Source organism: Procambarus clarkii, chromosome 89 (genome assembly GCF_040958095.1).
Source record: "Procambarus clarkii isolate CNS0578487 chromosome 89, FALCON_Pclarkii_2.0, whole genome shotgun sequence".
In the NCBI taxonomy this organism is placed as follows: domain Eukaryota; kingdom Metazoa; phylum Arthropoda; class Malacostraca; order Decapoda; family Cambaridae; genus Procambarus; species Procambarus clarkii.
The window spans coordinates 14,156,410-14,175,950 of NC_091238.1; the positions used below are offsets into that span (position 1 = coordinate 14,156,410).

The 19,541-nt window shown below is 44.3% G+C and overlaps 1 protein-coding gene across 1 annotated transcript; it reads left to right on the forward strand.

Annotated features, from left to right (window-relative positions):
• Positions 1-15,040: 15,040 nt before the first annotated feature.
• On the forward strand, positions 15,041-18,208 carry LOC138359201 (paternally-expressed gene 3 protein-like). The gene is made up of 2 exons (XM_069318193.1): positions 15,041-15,116; positions 15,774-18,208. The coding sequence occupies exons 1-2, from the start codon at positions 15,041-15,043 to the stop codon at positions 18,206-18,208; spliced, it is 2,511 nt and encodes an 836-aa protein (XP_069174294.1).
• Positions 18,209-19,541: the final 1,333 nt, after the last annotated feature.

A 19,541-nucleotide genomic window follows, 5' to 3' on the forward strand; every position in this document is an offset into this window, starting at 1 on the left:
AGGAGCTGGGATGTGAGGACAAGGAGCTGGGATGTGAGGACAAGGGGCTGGAATATGAGGACAAGGAGCTGGGATGTGTGGACAAGGAGCTGGGATGTGAGGACAAGGAGCTGGGATGTGAGGACAAGGAGCTGGGATATGAGGACAAGGAGCTGGGATGTGAGGACAAGGAGCTGGGATGTGAGGACAAGGAGCTGGGATGTGAGGACAAGGAGCTGGGATGTGAGGACAAGGAGCTGGGATGTGTGGACAAGGAGCTGGGATGTGAGGACAAGGAGCTGGGATGTGAGGACAAGGAGCTGGGATGTGAGGACAAGGAGCTGGGATGTGAGGACAAGGAGCTGGGATATGAGGACAAGGAGCTGGGATGTGAGGACAAGGAGCTGGGATATGAGGATCAGGAGCTGGGATGTGAGGACAAGGAGCTGGGATATGAGGACAAGGAGCTGGGATGTGAGGACAAGGAGCTGGGATGTGAGGACAAGGGGCTGGAATATGAGGACAAGGAGCTGGGATGTGTGGACAAGGAGCTGGGATGTGAGGACAAGGAGCTGGGATGTGAGGACAAGGAGCTGGGATATGAGGACAAGGAGCTGGGATGTGAGGACAAGGAGCTGGGATGTGAGGACAAGGAGCTGGGATGTGAGGACAAGGAGCTGGGATGTGAGGACAAGGAGCTGGGATGTGTGGACAAGGAGCTGGGATGTGAGGACAAGGAGCTGGGATGTGAGGACAAGGAGCTGGGATGTGAGGACAAGGAGCTGGGATGTGAGGACAAGGAGCTGGGATATGAGGGCAAGGAGCTGGGATGTGAGGACAAGGAGCTGGGATATGAGGATCAGGAGCTGGGATGTGAGGACAAGGAGCTGGGATATGAGGACAAGGAGCTGGGATGTGAGGACAAGGAGCTGGGATGTGAGGACAAGGAGCTGGGATGTGTGGACAAGGAGCTGGGATGTGAGGACAAGGAGCTGGGATGTGAGGACAAGGAGCTGGGATGTGAGGACAAGGAGCTGGGATGTGAGGACAAGGAGCTGGGATGTGAGGACAAGGAGCTGGGATGTGAGGACAAGGAGCTGGGATGTGAGGACAAGGAGCTGGGATGTGAGAACAAGGAGGAGAAACAATTGCCTAACTACTTGGGCCACATGGGATCGAACGACGACCCCATGTAAGGTGAGGTCGCCACTGTGTCGGCCAGTCGAAGCGGATAAACCAACATACTCAAATATTTGATTTGACATAGATAGCAGCTCTTAAATTTTGTGTACACAATTTTCATTTATTTTTCAAAACAAGATCTCTGAAATGTTAACTATTTCCATTTCAACGAAAACTACCTGCGATTAGAGAATTAATTACGCTGATGTGTCAAGCTGCACATTGCAAGTAAATATGTAGATAATGCACTATGCAATAGTGCATTATCTACATATTTATCTCTCTTGCAAGATGTGCAAGAGAGTACATAATCTAGTATGTGTGTGTGTGGAGACTTTAACTGTACACATAACGCTAGAGTACAGTGTTTAGTGTAGTCTATGAGTAGGCCTAGACAGGTCCAGAGACAACTCGGGCCCCCAGGTGGGTGGACCAGTCAGCTGTGCCTGGACAGTACCTGGTCCAGAGACAGCTCGGGCCCCCAGGTGGGTGGACCAGTCAGCTGTGCCTGGACAGTCCCTGGTCCAGACACCTCCCATCACCTTAAGGTGACAAATACAGCGGCGTTCATACTGGGGTGGGGGAAAAAAATACTCTTATCTATTCTCTCTATTATATACGACATGATTGCGAGGTACCCTGATGGATCTACTGGGTTGATTGGGTGGTTCGCTAACGGCCAGTCGTTAAGATAGGTCGTTCAGCCCATCTGCGTCGGCATCGGGCATATCAAACGCCGCTTTGAAGATGGTGGAGCAGGCTCCGAGGAGGAGGAGGAGGATGGGGAGGTCTGTTTTGGAGAGTGGTAGGGATGGCTTGAAGAGTTGATGGACACCTTTGGAAGTGATGGAGATAGTTGGAGGATAAATAACGGAGATAGCCGGAAGGAATTAGTGGAGACTTCGAAAGTTAAGAGACGGGATTAGGGCTGGAGATGGCGGAGATACTTTTAGTGAAAAAAGATCGTCGTAAGAGAGAGAGAGACACATGGGAAGGTTGTAAAAGACTGATGAAGATCACTGGAAGTTGATGATGGAAATCAGTGGGAGAAGGTTGTCCGGAGCGCGTAACACAGCGATAAAAGTGACTGGAAAAAAAATGGTTAAGCTTGTGAGTCAGGAGGCCGCGGCGCCTCACGCCACTGGCCATAAACAGACCTCCGCTGCTATTTTCGGAGATCAGATAAACCTTACTGGCGTTCTTCTTCTTCTGCAGAGAGTCATTATTAGACCTCCTTGGGCTCGCTTAGGTATTCCCTGAACTCTTCAACAAGTATTTTAGAATCTAAGAAACAAATCAACATTTAATGAATGCCAAACTCGTTAAACATAAAGGAGGAATTAAGATAATCTTTGAGACCATAGCTGGAGGAGAGAGAGAAAGAGAGAGAGAACGAGTGAGAGAGAGAGTGAATCAAGATAAGGCTAACACTAGTCCTGTTGTACAGAGAGCGGCATAGCCCCATCGTCGGTGTGAAATACATAGATCTTTATGGCCACAGACTGTAGTACAGAGCACAAGTTGTTAAGTAGGCTCATCGGTTGTGAGTCTACTTAATCTCCTGGCGCCACAGCATGTCAGAGTCGCGAATGACCAGAATAAACGTAGGATCGTTGGGCTTGTTTCAAGCGTAGGTTAGACATATATATATATATATATATATATATATATATATATATATATATATATATATATATATATATATATATATATATATATATATATATATATGTATGTATGTAATATGCGTTTATAATTGCCATTAGTGTAAGCCCATCCATGCTTAATTGGTAGTTGGCTAAGCGCATGCTCAATTGTTACTAATTGGTAGATGAATAGACGGCTGTCCGAAGGTGCTAAATTGGCAGTTGACTCTACGATAATTCCTTTAGGCTTACTTGCTAATTATCTGTACGATAGACTATACTGTATGTGTAACTGAATTGGAGGGGGAGGAGGGGGAGGGAAGCTACAGTTGTGAGCATACATAGGCTTACAATGGTAGGTAGCCTGCGCTCACAGGTCTAATTGGTAGTTAACTTGCATACACAGTTGCATTGGTAGTTATCCACCTTGTATTATAACTGAAACAACCACCATTGTTCCCTTAACCCCCCTTTCCCACCATGACACCCTCCCATGACACCCTCCCATGACTGGAAGAGGGGGGGGGGTGATTTGAGCTGAGCTGATGTGTAGAAAACGTCATTATTACGGTGTTTTAATAATTTTTTTTTTACTAATGGGTCGCAGTTTTTAACGGGTTGGTCGATTCCGTAAGTAATGCGACGTACTGGATTGTGAGTCGAGTAACAATTAGAGTTTATAGGTGTTGCTTCGTGTGTCTAGTTCCTGGTGTACTCACCTATTTGTGCTTGCGGGGGTTGAGCTTTGGCTCTTTGGTCCCGCCTGGTGTGTGTGTGTCGTCTTCGGTCGCCATAGGCTGTAAGTTGTTGGGGATTTTTGTCTATAGTTCTTGAGTCACGATTATGGACTAGTCTCTCGTTGTCTGTCTCTGTCTGTCTGTCTGTCTGTCTGTCTGTCTCTCTCTCTCTCTCTCTCTCTCTCTCTCTCTCTCTCTCTCTCTCTCTCTCTCTCTCTCTCTCTCTCTCTCTCTCTCTCTCTCTCTCTCTCTCTCTCTCTCTGGGCTTGACCCCCCCCCCACCTCCATATATCAACAGGGGGTGGAGATCAGCTGGTGAGTCTCGCCTTGCCTCCACCTGTTCCACCGATTGTTACAAAGTGACAGTGTGTTCATTTGATGTTATCCCCCGTCCGCTGTTCTCTATCCCGCTATACGGGATAGAGAACATCCATTCTCTGTCATCCTCAACCATCCATTACATCCTTGCCGGTTTGTCTTATTCATTTTGCTCACTTTTGTTATTGTTTTGGTTGACAAATGTAGCCAAAGTGTTGATTGTGGGTTTATGTTAGTCAGTTTATTATTGATGGGTTGGGCTCTAACTTTTTTTTTTTTTGGAGTGGAGGGTGCTGTGGTGAGTAGGTGGGTTTGGGGGTGTGGGGGGGGGGTTGTTTGGGGTGTGGGAGTGAATTGGTTGTAATATGAACACCACTGGCAGAACAAGGCCTGGGATAGAGAGGTGAGATGGATAAGGTCACAGAAGTTCAGCTGATGAAGGCTTGGGTTACGTTTGTTGAACTGGTCCTCTCTCATACTCTAATATATATATATATATATATATATATATATATATATATATATATATATATATATATATATATATATATATATATATATATTTAATACTCACGGCAGGCAGGTCCTGTAGAATTCCTGGCTGACAGGTCGGGTCCTGTAGAGCTCCTGGCTGACAGGTCGGGTCCTGTAGAGCTCCTGGCTGACAGGTCGGGTCCTGTAGAGCTCCTGGCTGACAGGTCGGGTCCTGTAGAGCTCCTGGCTGACAGGTCGGGTCCTGTAGAGCTCCTGGCTGACAGGTTGGGTCCTGTAGAGCTCCTGGCTGACAGGTCGAGTCCTGTAGAGCTCCTGGCTGACAGGTCGGGTCTTGTAGAGCTCCTGGCTGACAGGTCGGGTCCTGTAGAGCTCCTGGCTGACAGGTCGGGTCCTGTAGAGCTCCTGGCTGACAGGTCGGGTCTTGTAGAGCTCCTGTAGAGCTCCTGGCTGACAGGTCGGGTCTTGTAGAGCGCTCTGAACGAGGCTCATGACCCACACAATACATGACACGTCATTAATAACGAGCGTGAGAGCCGTCTACGGTGGACTATAGAGGGGACACAGAGCCCCAGAGAGCCTTTTGCCTCTATTGGCAGTGACACGCATTAGAGGCAACCACCGGCCGGGAGGAAGAGAGACGGGGGAATTGAGGAGGAGGACAGTGATAAAACAGGGAGTTGGAAAGAGAAGAGAAGAGAAGAGAAGAGAAACAGGTAGACAGACGATTGAAAAAGTTATAGTGAGGTTTAATTATGGAGACACCAGACTTTAACTACGGTAAAAAAAGATACGTAATTTTAGCCAAAGTAATGAAGATACACACGTTAACCTTCTCTCAGTTCCCCTTCTCCCTGCTAGGACCCCAAGGAGAGGTTAGGGAGACTGTAGGGAAGGTCTAAGAACTAGGGAGATAGGGAAGGGTCTAAGAACTAGGGAGATAGGGAGGGTCTAAGAACTAGGGAGATAGGGTGGGTCTAAGAACTAGGAAGATAGGGAGGGTCTAAGAACTAGGGAGATAGGGAAGGGTCTAAGAACTAGGGAGATAGGGAGGGTCTAAGAACTAGGGAGATAGGGAGGGTCTAAGAACTAGGAAGATAGGAAGGGTCTAAGAACTAGGGAGATAGGGAGGGTCTAAGAACTAGGGAGATAGGGAGGGTCTAAGAACTAGGGAGATAGGGAGGGTCTAAGAACTAGGGAGATAGGGAGGGTCTAAGAACTAGGGAGATAGGGAAGGGTCTAAGAACTAGGGAGATAGGGAGGGTCTAAGAACTAGGGAGATAGGGAGGGTCTAAGAACTAGGGAGATAGGGAGGGTCTAAGAACTAGGGAGATAGGAAGGGTCTAAGAACTAGGGAGATAGGAAGGGTCTAAGAACTAGGAAGATAGGGAGGGTCTAAGAACTAGAGAGGGGACGTTTGTGTGGGGTAAGGGGCAGTAAGAAAGGGAATAGGAAGCGGTTTGACGGTGATAGGGAAGGAGGAAGGGAGGAAGTGAGTAGGATGGGAGTAGTGAGGCAGTACTGGTTAGGGGAAGGGTAGGTGGTAGGGAGGAGTAACATACGAGATTCGGTAGGGAGTAGGTAGCAGGGAGGGGAAAGGAAGGGAGGGGTGAAAGGATGGTGAAGGGAAGGGGAGGAGGGAGAGGGGGGGGGGGAAATATCCATCATTTATCACCATGAAAGCATCAAGAACCATTATAAATTATCTGGTATTGATGCCGGTCTTACTGATGCTGCATCTGGGGGCTTTATAGGGGGGGGTTTGTCTGGGGGAGATCAGGGTGGGCTTTACCGGGGGGAGGCTTTATGGAGAGAGGGGGGGCTTTACCGGGGGGGAGGCTTTATGGAGAGAGGGGGGGCTTTATGGAGAGAGGGGGGGCTTTACCGGGGGGGCATTACCGGGAGGGGGGCTTTATTGGAGCAGTGGGGAAGGGGGGCTTTGTGTAAATTAAAGTTTTTATAGGAAGGAATTTCAGATGTTTACCCTCTGCACCCCAAACAAGCACACACCTACCCCGAACACACACACAAACAAGCACACACCTACCCCGAACACACACTAGCCCCAAATAAACACACACACACATACTAACCCTAAACAAACACGCACACACATCTGCTCCAAACAAACACACACCTGCCCCCCCAAAAAAAACACTCCAACCCCAATCACACATACCTACCCCAAACAAACACACACACACACACACACACACACACCTGCCCCAAACAAACACACACACACATCTGCCACCTAATAACACATACACACCTGCCACCTAATAACACACACCTGCAATCATCGTTTATCTCAAGATGGTTAATATCTACTGCAATCTATTTAAACAGCAACAGTCCTAAATATACATGATTGCTGTATACTTGAATACAGCAGAATGTAAAATTCTACTTAGGCAACGAATCAACAGTGTTGTGAGTTGTAGCGTTCAAAAGCACCATTGAAAACTAAAATATTTAAAAAATATTAATACGTGAAAAATTTCTGACGTAGGCCGACTATCATAGGCCAGTAGACTTATGGCAGGATTCCTTTTATTCTTGTGTCTCTTGGAGGAGCAGTGATGGAGGGGGTTGATCCTGGAGGGCTCTAGGTGGAGTGGTGACCCCGAAGGAAACTAGATATCATATGCTATCACAAGAGGGACTACGGATCGAATTCAGTTTAACTCTTTGGTTGAAGATAGTGAATGCTATCAGTTGACAACCTAATGAGAGGAATGAATAATGGTGAAACTCTTTCAAAATAGCGTGCAGGTTATTTATATATATATATATATATATATATATATATATATATATATATATATATATATATATATATATATATAATATATTTTATTAAATATGACCGAAAAAGTAAGATTAATAATTCTAACACGAATTTTCTCAATCTTTCGTACATTATGCTTCACTGTTGGAGGTAAATCAAAAATCACTTCTCCAAAATTCATTTTTATTTCTAGTCTGACGCGACATGAGCGCGTTTCGTAAAACTTATTACATTTTCAAAGACTTCACAAATACACAACTGATTAGAACTTGCGTTTCCCTGATTTTATATCTACATTTGAGTGAGGTGGGAAGGGTGATGTGGCATTACATTTGAGTAAAGTGGGAAGGATGATGTGGCATTAGAGGATATTAATAGGGTATTAAAAGTATCAACACAAGACAGAACACGAAACAATGGATATTGAATAGAAGTGTTTGTAGAAAGCCTATTGGTCCATATTTCTTGATGCTTCTATATTGGAGCGGAGTCTTGAGGTGGGTAGAATATAGTTGTGCAATAATTGGCTGTTGATTGCTGGTGTTGACTTCTTGATGTGTAGTGCCTCGCAAACGTCGAGCCGCCTGCTATCGCTGTATCTATCGATGATTTCTGTGTTGTTTACTAGGATTTCTCTGGCGATGGTTTGGTTATGGGAAGAGATTATATGTTCCTTAATGGAGCCCTGTTGTTTATGCATCGTTAAACGCCTAGAAAGAGATGTTGTTGTCTTGCCTATATACTGGGTTTTTTGGAGCTTACAGTCCCCAAGTGGGCATTTGAAGGCATAGACGACGTTAGTCTCTTTTAAAGCGTTCTGTTTCGTGTCTGGAGAGTTTCTCATGAGTAGGCTGGCCGTTTTTCTGGTTTTATAGTAAATCGTCAGTTGTATCCTCTGATTTTTGTCTGTAGGGATAACGTTTCTATTAACAATATCTTTCAGGACCCTTTCCTCTGTTTTATGAGCTGTGGAAAAGAAGTTCCTGTAAAATAGTCTAATAGGGGGTATAGGTGTTGTGTTAGTTGTCTCTTCGGAGGTTGCATGGCTTTTCACTTTCCTTCTTATGATGTCTTCGATGAAACCATTGGAGAAGCCGTTATTGACTATTATTATTATATATATATATATATATATATATATATATATATATATATATAATTATTATTGACGTTATTATTATTATATATATATATATATATATATATATAATATATATATATATAATCACTGACTTCACCAAGTCATTAAAGCTGCCTCGGTAGGTCGTTTAATTCGATGAGTGCCTTCCCTCAGGTCTAAAGACATCAGACTCTTCAATGCCAAATTCATTTCAGTGGTTGTCGAGGGGCCGAGACATGCTGGGGAATAAAGATGACTTTGAGAGTACATAATGACCTCTGAGGGTCATTGTTGTCGTGTTATGATAGCGGTGCTTTAAACATCATCTTGACGCTGCAAGATGGTTTAGGGGATTAGAGAGAGTGATGTTGTATATATAATATATATATATATATATATATATATATATATATATATATATATATATAATATATATATATATATATATATATATATATATTTATATATAATATATCTCCTTCGTGTAAATGAGATGTGAGATGGTTGCCCACTGTGTATGTAGCGTGTTCTTTGTAGCTTATGTAGAGGAGTACAGTTTCCGGAATTGCTTTTAGATTTCATAAGCTACACTAGTACACTTACTCAGCTCGACAGATTAAAGGGAAAGCGTTTTTCGTCGTAAGTGAATCTATACAAAAGGTTGGTATAGAAAATGATAGGACGAGTCCCAAGAGTTATTATCGCAGAGATTTACAGTCCATTAACAATCAGTTATAATCCGTATCGCCTTATCAGCCTTCACATAAGGCCTTATACCTTAACCTATTAAATATAGGTTATAGGAAATATAGGAACCCCTGAATTCCTATAGCACACAACAGTGGCATTGCCTCAGGGCTGATTATATCTATTAACATGGCGGCTTAGCAACCATATCGACGATTTCGGTATAATTTTAACATTTAAACAATTAAGTAGTGCACTTAAGTACATTCGCATTTATGCAGCAACCCTAGACTATATGAAGGATTACGTGGTGGTACTAAAAGTCCCCATCTCCCAGGATGGATAGTCATACATGGCCATGTGATCAGTAGTCTGCACTGGCAAACTCTGGGATGTATTGTGAGGATATCCTTATGAGCACGGGAGTGAATAAACTACTTGCAAAGCTCAATTACAAGTGTGTGTAAGATCATGACCCAGTTCCTGCTAGCAAAGTAGGCGCATTACTATGAGATTCGTCACCTGTAACCACCTACTACAGGTAACGGTAGCCACCTGCCACAGGTAACGGTAGCCACCTGCCACAGGTAACGGTAGCCACCTGCCACAGGTAACGGTAGCCACCTGCCACAGGTAACGGTAGCCACCTGCCACAGGTAACGGTAGCCACCTGCCACAGGTAACGGTAGCCACCTGCCACAGGTAACGGTAGCCACCTGCCACAGGTAACGGTAGCCACCTGTCACAGGTAACGGAAGCCCAACCTGATCCTAGCAACCACTGTGTCGTACAGTCTGGTGGACGTTTTGTCTTGCCCATATACATGGTTATATTTAGACAAATCACTAATTTTTATACTAATGCTTTCAAGCCCCCGAGAGTCTGTGATTTGATGACGAAACGACACATCAGAAAGCGAGGAAACGACGAAGTTTCGGTCCGTTTTAGACCATTATCAAACCGTGTAAATTTGTGTGATTTCTGGTATCACAGAAAGTCTGTGATGTCTGTCTCTCTCTTAACAGGCCAAAATATTTGAATCACTATGGTCTTAAAAACAACAGAGATGGGGATACCTAGATCTATTTCATGTTCATCCTTGTTCAATTATGTTCACACACAAAATAACATCTCGTAAGTCTTCGAATATTATGCTTACATTTTTGTCCAAACTATCGTATCAACGTGACCCATTTTTGTAAAGCTTATTGGATAATAATTCCCAAAATGGCCGCATGGTCTTCGTTAACTTCTCCTTTAGCTCATTGTAAGGTAATTAACCAGCGTGTAATTTGGAGAATAATGCTCAGTGATATTAAATTCGAAACTGCTGTTAATAAACTTGAAAGCGTTTAGAACGTGTTTTGGGATGTGATATAATGCTAGTTTTTTTTAAACTCTCCTGAAAGATGTACGACCGTGAACTTTGAACGCTGATTAGGGGCTCAAATTTATAATTACTGTACCAATAATTGTTTGAAATTGGTAAATTGTGAGTGAACGCACAAACTCCTTATAAACGGAAATGTTAGTGAATAATAACATATTGGAGCTATATTTGTGTGTTTTTTTAGTTTGTTTTCTACCGCAGATGTAGCCATATATTTTTACAATGTTAACCAACAGCTATACATTTTCTTCATTTCTTTAACATCTGTTAAACATCATAAAGTGTACTAATTACTGAGCACACAACCACAAAAGGTGATAATATCGCTTCAGAAAGTGCTAACCAGCATTCAATATATATATATATATATATATATATATATATATATATATATATATATATATATATATATATATATATATATATATATATAATATATATAATTTAATTGATCTGTCTTCCATAACAGAGATTGGAGATAAGTTCTCTTACATATAGTGTAGTTGAGTATTCAACCGCAGAATGTGATTAATATGTGTTTGCAAAGGTGAAATGCAATTTTAACCAGCTTAAACAGACGCACATTCATGTAATTGACGCCCTGTGCGGCGAAGGTTCGAATCTCTGAGGGACAATTAAAGTATTGTTGATGTACATATATACACATTCGTACATATATACACACACACACACACACATATAGATGAATGGACATAACATGGGAGGGATATCAATGTATTAGATATATCAACACAAAATAGAACACGAAACAATGATATAATTTAATACAATTTAGATACAGGAGAAACCTGGGTAAATACTGGTTTGGAAACAGGTGTTGATTTGTGGGACAAATTACTGGGTAACATAATTGACGTGGGATCCCTTGATGGTTTCAAGCGTAAGTTAGGCATATATTAGAATGAGCTTGGATGGATATAGATAGGAGCTGCCACGTGTAGGCCAATAGCCCTCCTGCGGGTGCCTTAATTCTTATATTCCTACGTCTCTACTACTTTGACAAGGTAAGATAGAAACTAGGGAGTTGTTACGCACTTAACCACAGAAGGTGATTAAGGTGCTTTTAAAAGCTCTAGTTAAAGTTACATCACATATATTGCATAACTGATGCACTACATAATCAATCTTGGGTACAAGTTCAATATATCAAGTGTTTCAGTATTCTAGTAATATTTACAGAGCTCAGCATATCTCAACCCAGGAGAGCGAACGTTAGTCAATATGGGACATTCTACAATATAATGGTCAATGTTTTCTCTTTCACAAAGTTGACACAGAGGTCAACTCTGACATTTGGATTTTGAGAAAGGTGCCATAGATACATCTATACCCTGGCATATTCTGGCCTCTATAACATCACATTGCCGAATTCTTGCTCTAATAATTTCATATATGAGAGAGACAGCGATTCAGAAACAAACAAGACAGACGAATAAATCAACAGACAGAGAGAGAAACAGAAACACAGACTGGCCAAGTAACATAGACTGAGAAAGTATTTGTTAATATACATTGGAATGCCATATTGAATTTTATTTTCCGTCCTTTCGACATACCATTATATATTTTATTCATCTCAGACATCTCTACACGTTGGTTAAACTCATTATTATCAGTTTCCCCATTCATCATTCATTATTACCAGTTCATCATTCTATGGGGGCAATAAGTGTACATCTTACTATGAACACAATGTAGCATTTTTGTGCCTGGGAAGAAAGTGAGATTTTCTGATTTTTTATGTCTTCGAAGTAAAGATAATGGCTCTTATTCCCCTTAAACTCTGCTTTGACCTTTGTCTTAGACAGCTCAGGGGAGGCGACTTGAAGGTGTCTGTTAGCTGCCGACTTATGAAACTTATAATAATGATATATATTTTATAGGCCCTAAGCAATCAGAAAATAAAGAATTACCCAAGAACCCCCCCAAAAATGTAAAAAAAAAATGTTACACGGTGTTATTTAAACGGGGGTTATACATTGGTTTTGTTTGTGTGTCCAGGGTTCGAGTCCCCATACAGCCGTGGTGAATGGAATGTTTATTTCCATCTCAGTGTGGATGGTAATGTGTATTGTTTGTAAAGTTTGTTGACCAGTCGAGCGTTGTGAATGAACACGTGATGTGAACATTAAGATGTTGTATAGACCTTCCACCAGTCACTGACTGCTGATGTTAGTAAACAGATTGAGATGTTCAATACTGGTCCAGAAGGTGGGAAAGTGAGAAAAAGAGAGAGAGAGAGAGAGAGAGAATAACAAATATAAAGTACAAGGAAGAGAGACAGGTACACAAAAAGATTAACAAATACTAAGTCAGAGAGAGTGAGAGAGAGAGAAAGACAAAGAAAGATTAAAAGTCAAAAGGGGAAAAAAAATGTGTAAGATACAATAGAACACAGTAAAAAAAAACAAGAATAATAATTAAAAACTACTTAATTAAAGCTGATTTAAGCAAGAGTATCTTAAACAAAAATGAATTATGCGAGTCAGCGAGTGTAAGCGGTCAGATTACATTCTCGTCTGACTAAATACGGAGATCTGAGGGGAATGTGTCCGATTCCTTGCTCAGCACCACCTTTATTATTATTATTTTTTTGTCCGAATCGCTGGAATGAGACTTGGACCGCTGCCTCTCTCTCTCTCTCTCTCTCTCTCTCTCTCTCTCTCTCTCTCTCTCTCTCTCTCTCTCTCTCTCTCTCTCTCTCTCTCTCTACCACATTGTTGCAGGGGATATCAAGGCCCCTTAGAAGTTAATTGGAGACCTTTTTGTAACCTTAGAAGGGACATTTAAGACCTTCGGACAGGTAGATAACACGTACGATTACTCAGGCAAGCTTAGTCTTAATATAGATTTTTTTTCTCTCTGTCGCTCTCTCTCTCTCCGTCTTCTCCCCCAGCTTGAGTAGCTTCCCCAGCTTGAGTAGCTCCCCCAGCTTGAGTAGCTCCCCCAGCTTGAGTAGCTCCCCCAGCTTGAGTAGCTCCCCCAGCTTGAGTAGCTCCCCCAGCTTGAGTAGCTCCCCCAGCTTGAGTAGCTCCCCCAGCTTGAGTAGCTCCCCCAGCTTGAGTAGCTCCCACAACTGCACTGTTGCGTAGCTTGGATTGGCTACAGGGTAATTAGCCAGGTGTAAACATAATGGGAAAAAGGATGGCGAATTTGTGGCGCAGTGGGATACATTAGTCTCGTAGAGGTCAGGATTACACATGTATGGTCACACACACACACACACACACACACACACACACACACACACACACACACACACACACACACACACACACACACACACACACACACACACACACCATGGGTTGTGACACTAAGGTTGTAAGGATAACAACTTGGCGCTAAGACACTCAGATAACACAACCTGAGAGAGAGTGTGCGGGGAGCTGTTGGATTTATCCCTGGTATCCAAGGCATTGATCCCTGGTATCCAAGGCATTGATCCCCTGGTATCCAAGGCATTGACCCCTGGTATCCAAGGCATTGATCCCCTGGTATCCAAGGCATTGATCCCCTGGTATCCAAGGCATTGATCCCCTGGTATCCAAGGCATTGATCCCTTGGTATCCAAGGCATTGATCCCCTGGTATCCAAGGCACTGACCCCTGGTATCCAAGGCATTGATCCCCTGGTATCCAAGGCACTGACCCCTGGTATCCAAGGCATTGATCCCCTGGTATCCAAGGCATTGATCCCCTGGTATCCAAGGCATTGATCCCCTGGTATCCAAGGCATTGATCCCTTGGTATCCAAGGCATTGATCCCCTGGTATCCAAGGCACTGACCCCTGGTATCCAAGGCATTGATCCCCTGGTATCCAAGGCACTGACCCCTGGTATCCAAGGCATTGATCCCCTGGTATCCAAGGCACTGACCCCCTGGTATCCAAGGCACTGACCCCTGGTATCCAAGGCATTGATCCCCTGGTATCCAAGGCATTGATCCCCTGGTATCCAAGGCATTGATCCCCTGGTATCCAAGGCACTGACCCCTGGTATCCAAGGCACTGACCCCTGGTATCCAAGGCACTGACCCCTGGTATCCAAGGCATTGATCCCCTGGTATCCAAGGCACTGACCCCTGGTATCCAAGGCATTGATCCCCTGGTATCCAAGGCACTGACCCCCTGGTATCCAAGGCACTGACCCCTGGTATCCAAGGCACTGACCCCTGGTATCCAAGGCATTGATCCCCTGGTATCCAAGGCACTGACCCCCTGGTATCCAAGGCACTGACCCCTGGTATCCAAGGCATTGATCCCCTGGTATCCAAGGCATTGATCCCCTGGTATCCAAGGCATTGATCCCCTGGTATCCAAGGCACTGACCCCTGGTATCCAAGGCATGTATTATTTGAGAAAAAAAACTAATATCCAATACTGTTCAATAAAAGGAGAGTCACGCTTGCCTCGGGATAATTCTCCCAATACAGCAAGACTGTAAAAAAAAATACATTTCTATTTACATTCTTTTGTAATACACCGCCAAAATTTTACGTTCGTGCCGAAAACAAAATTAAGTTTTTTTAAAGTAAGATTTTTTTTATTGAGGGCTTAAAAAATGATATAAAAAACCTAATGTTTTGTTAGATTTTTTGTTTTTTTGAGCAGTGATAGGTAGTTGTGGAAGGGGAAGAACGTAGGTAGTGGAACAACGGCTCTTAACACCGTGATTGATGGTCCGGAGCCTACATCGTAACTCCAGCTATAAAAGTCTGGATGATCATAAGAAAATTATTTTGAGCTCCCTTGGTAATCCTTAGACATACAGGAATGAACTGAACTGACCCCGGCTCTCTCACACACACACACGTACACACACACGTACACACACACACACGTACACACACACGTACACACACACGCACACACACACGCACACACACACGTACACACACACGTACACACACACACACGTACACACACACGTACACACACACACATACACACACACACACACACACACACACACACACACACACACACACACACACACACACACACACACACACACACACACGTACACACACACACACGTACACACACACACACACACACACACACACACACACACACACACACACACACACACACACACACACACACACACACACACGTACACACACACGTACACACAAACCTGCACACCAGTTAAAAGGTGGGTCCAAAGAACCGAAGCTCAACCCCCGGCAAGAACATCTAGTTGATTACACACAAGCAGTGAAACAAGTCAATAAGTACATTCTTATAAGTACAGTATTCATTATTTTAATTAGGATGATGAGCACTTGTTGGAGTGAGCCTCAGCTTGTGTGGCAGGTGTTGAGGGACCTGTCAGATATGTTGCAGGTGTTGAGGGACCTGTCAGATATGTTGCAGGTGTTGAGGAACCTGTCAGTTATGTTACAGGTGTTGAGGAAACTGTCAGGAATGTTGCAGATGTGGAGGAACCTGTCAGTTATGTTACAGGTGTTGAGGAACCTGTCAGGTATGTTGCAGATGTTGAGGAACCTGTCAGTTATGTTACAGGTGTTGAGGAACTTGTCAGTTATGTTACAGGTGTTGAGGAACCTGTCAGGAATGTTGCAGATGTGGAGGAACCTGTCAGTTATGTTACAGGTGTTGAGGAACCTGTCAGGTATGTTGCAGATGTTGAGGAACCTGTCAGGAATGTTGCAGATGTGGAGGAACCTGTCAGGAATGTTGCAGATGTGGAGGAACCTGTCAGGAATGTTGCAGATGTGGAGGAACCTGTCAGGAATGTTGCAGATGTGGAGGAACCTGTCAGGAATGTTGCAGATGTGGAGGAACCTGTCAGGAATGTTGCAGATGTGGAGGAAACTGTCAGGAATGTTGCAGATGTGGAGGAACCTGTCAGGAATGTTGCAGATGTGGAGGAACCTGTCAGGAATGTTGCAGATGTGGAGGAACCTGTCAGGAATGTTGCAGATGTGGAGGAACCTGTCAGGAATGTTGCAGATGTGGAGGAACCTGTCAGGAATGTTGCAGATGTGGAGGAACCTGTCAGGAATGTTGCAGATGTGGAGGAACCTGTCAGGAATGTTGCAGATGTGGAGGAACCTGTCAGGAATGTTGCAGATGTGGAGGAACCTGTCAGGAATGTTGCAGATGTGGAGGAACCTGTCAGGAATGTTGCAGATGTGGAGGAACCTGTCAGGAATGTTGCAGATGTGGAGGAACCTGTCAGGAATGTTGCAGATGTGGAGGAACCTGTCAGGAATGTTGCAGATGTGGAGGAACCTGTCAGGAATGTTGCAGATGTGGAGGAACCTGTCAGGAATGTTGCAGATGTGGAGGAACCTGTCAGGAATGTTGCAGATGTGGAGGAACCTGTCAGGAATGTTGCAGATGTGGAGGAACCTGTCAGGAATGTTGCAGATGTGGAGGAACCTGTCAGGAATGTTGCAGATGTGGAGGAACCTGTCAGGAATGTTGCAGATGTGGAGGAACCTGTCAGGAATGTTGCAGATGTGGAGGAACCTGTCAGGAATGTTGCAGATGTGGAGGAACCTGTCAGGAATGTTGCAGATGTGGAGGAACCTGTCAGGAATGTTGCAGATGTGGAGGAACCTGTCAGGAATGTTGCAGATGTGGAGGAACCTGTCAGGAATGTTGCAGATGTGGAGGAACCTGTCAGGAATGTTGCAGATGTGGAGGAACCTGTCAGGAATGTTGCAGATGTGGAGGAACCTGTCAGGAATGTTGCAGATGTGGAGGAACCTGTCAGGAATGTTGCAGATGTGGAGGAACCTGTCAGGAATGTTGCAGATGTGGAGGAACCTGTCAGGAATGTTGCAGATGTGGAGGAACCTGTCAGGAATGTTGCAGATGTGGAGGAACCTGTCAGGTATGTTGCAGATGTGGAGGAACCTGTCAGGAATGTTGCAGATGTGGAGGAACCTGTCAGGAATGTTGCAGATGTGGAGGAACCTGTCAGGAATGTTGCAGATGTGGAGGAACCTGTCAGGAATGTTGCAGATGTGGAGGAACCTGTCAGGAATGTTGCAGATGTGGAGGAACCTGTCAGGAATGTTGCAGATGTGGAGGAACCTGTCAGGAATGTTGCAGATGTGGAGGAACCTGTCAGGAATGTTGCAGATGTGGAGGAACCTGTCAGGAATGTTGCAGATGTGGAGGAACCTGTCAGGAATGTTGCAGATGTGGAGGAACCTGTCAGGAATGTTGCAGATGTGGAGGAACCTGTCAGGAATGTTGCAGATGTGGAGGAACCTGTCAGGAATGTTGCAGATGTGGAGGAACCTGTCAGGAATGTTGCAGATGTGGAGGAACCTGTCAGGAATGTTGCAGATGTGGAGGAACCTGTCAGGAATGTTGCAGATGTGGAGGAACCTGTCAGGAATGTTGCAGATGTGGAGGAACCTGTCAGGAATGTTGCAGATGTGGAGGAACCTGTCAGGAATGTTGCAGATGTGGAGGAACCTGTCAGGTATGTTGCAGATGTGGAGGAACCTGTCAGGAATGTTGCAGATGTGGAGGAACCTGTCAGGAATGTTGCAGATGTGGAGGAACCTGTCAGGAATGTTGCAGATGTGGAGGAACCTGTCAGGAATGTTGCAGATGTGGAGGAACCTGTCAGGAATGTTGCAGATGTGGAGGAACCTGTCAGGAATGTTGCAGATGTGGAGGAACCTGTCAGGAATGTTGCAGATGTGGAGGAACCTGTCAGGAATGTTGCAGATGTGGAGGAACCTGGGGTGCCTCAAGGAATTATTATAACCCCCCCCCCCCCTCCTCCCTCTTTAACCGAACACTATAACCAACTAACCCCCTCCCCCCCCCCACCCCCACCGACATCTTTGTAATCACCCATCACCTGTAATCACCCATCACCTGTATTCACCCATCACATCACCACCCCCTACCTCTCCCATCATCACTCCTCTCCTATCACCAGCCCTCGAATCATCACCACCCTTTCAGTTCATCACCACCCATCATATGGCCCAACCTTCCTATCCCTACCCCCCTTTTTCATCAACCAAACTGTCTATCAAACATCACCTATCCCATTACATCCCTTTCCCTCCCCCCCCCCCCCCCGCTCGCCCCTTGGTGGTCTAATCCACGCCAAAGAAAAGAGTGAACTCCATGGAAAAAAAGTGAACGCCATCCCTTCTACTCCATCCCATATACCCTACACATCTACACTACCCTCCGCACATCCTATCTACATAGCATCTGGAACCCCTGAACTCGCCTGCTGCCGCTGCTGCTGCTGCCGCTGCTGCTGCTGCTGCCGCTGCTGCTGCTGCTGCTGCCGCTGCTGCTGCTGCTGCTGCTGCTGCTGCCGCTGCTGCTGCTGCTGCTGCTGCTGCCGCCCACCAAAACTAGTGTACACATAAGTGTGTTCAACATTCACTTGTCATGTTGAGGCGGGAGTCGCTCCATGCGGCAGCTGACGTTGTCATCGTCCTGCAAAAACTTGAACTGCTTTCAATGAGCGTGTGGGGAACGCTGGTAACTTTAAAAACTAAATTATATATATATATATTAGTATATTTTGGTAGCAGTCTTTCTTGCAAATATATGTTGTTGAATATGACCGAGAGGGTAAGATTAATGATTCTGACACGAATCTTTTTTTCAACATTTCATGTTTTTCTACACTTGTCGGGGGAAGTTGAAAAATTAACTCTACAAAGTTCATTTTCACTTTTATTTTTGGTCTGACGCCTAGGGATGCGTTTCGCAAGGTCACTCCTTACATTTTCATATGCTTCTTTTAGAAATTAGTTTATTCTTTAATTGTAGAAAAAGAGTATATTTTTGAAGAACTCAAATTATCGTATTATGGATAATCCCAATCGTGCCCTAATATATCTATGGGTTTCGTGTTAGTGTAATTTGAAATATTATTGCTTTTTGAACCCTAATGTATTGTTCATAGGTTAATCGCGTCATATGTCTATTGTATTTTATGATGTATCATGTGTGTGTATCAACCCAAAATTTTAGTTTGTATATCTGGGAGTAAATGCGTTCGTTGTTGTGTAAACTGTAGAATTGAGCAGTGTACTGTGCTCAGCTGAGTTTACTGTATTGAACTGAGTTTAGTATCCTGAGTGTGCTAAGGTAAGTGTCGTGTATTGAGCTGAGTATACTATGTCGTCCTGAGTTTACGGTGTTGAGTGTGCT

What these genes read in the sequence shown, in the direction of transcription:
- LOC138359201 (XM_069318193.1), top strand. Translation starts at nt 15,041, where the DNA reads ATGGTCCGGAGCCTACATCGTAACTCCAGCTATAAAAGTCTGGATGAT. An exon ending in AATTATTTTGAGCTCCCTTG is followed by an intron (nt 15,117 to 15,773) that starts GTAATCCTTAGA and finishes GTTATGTTACAG; the next exon opens with GTGTTGAGGAAACTGTCAGG.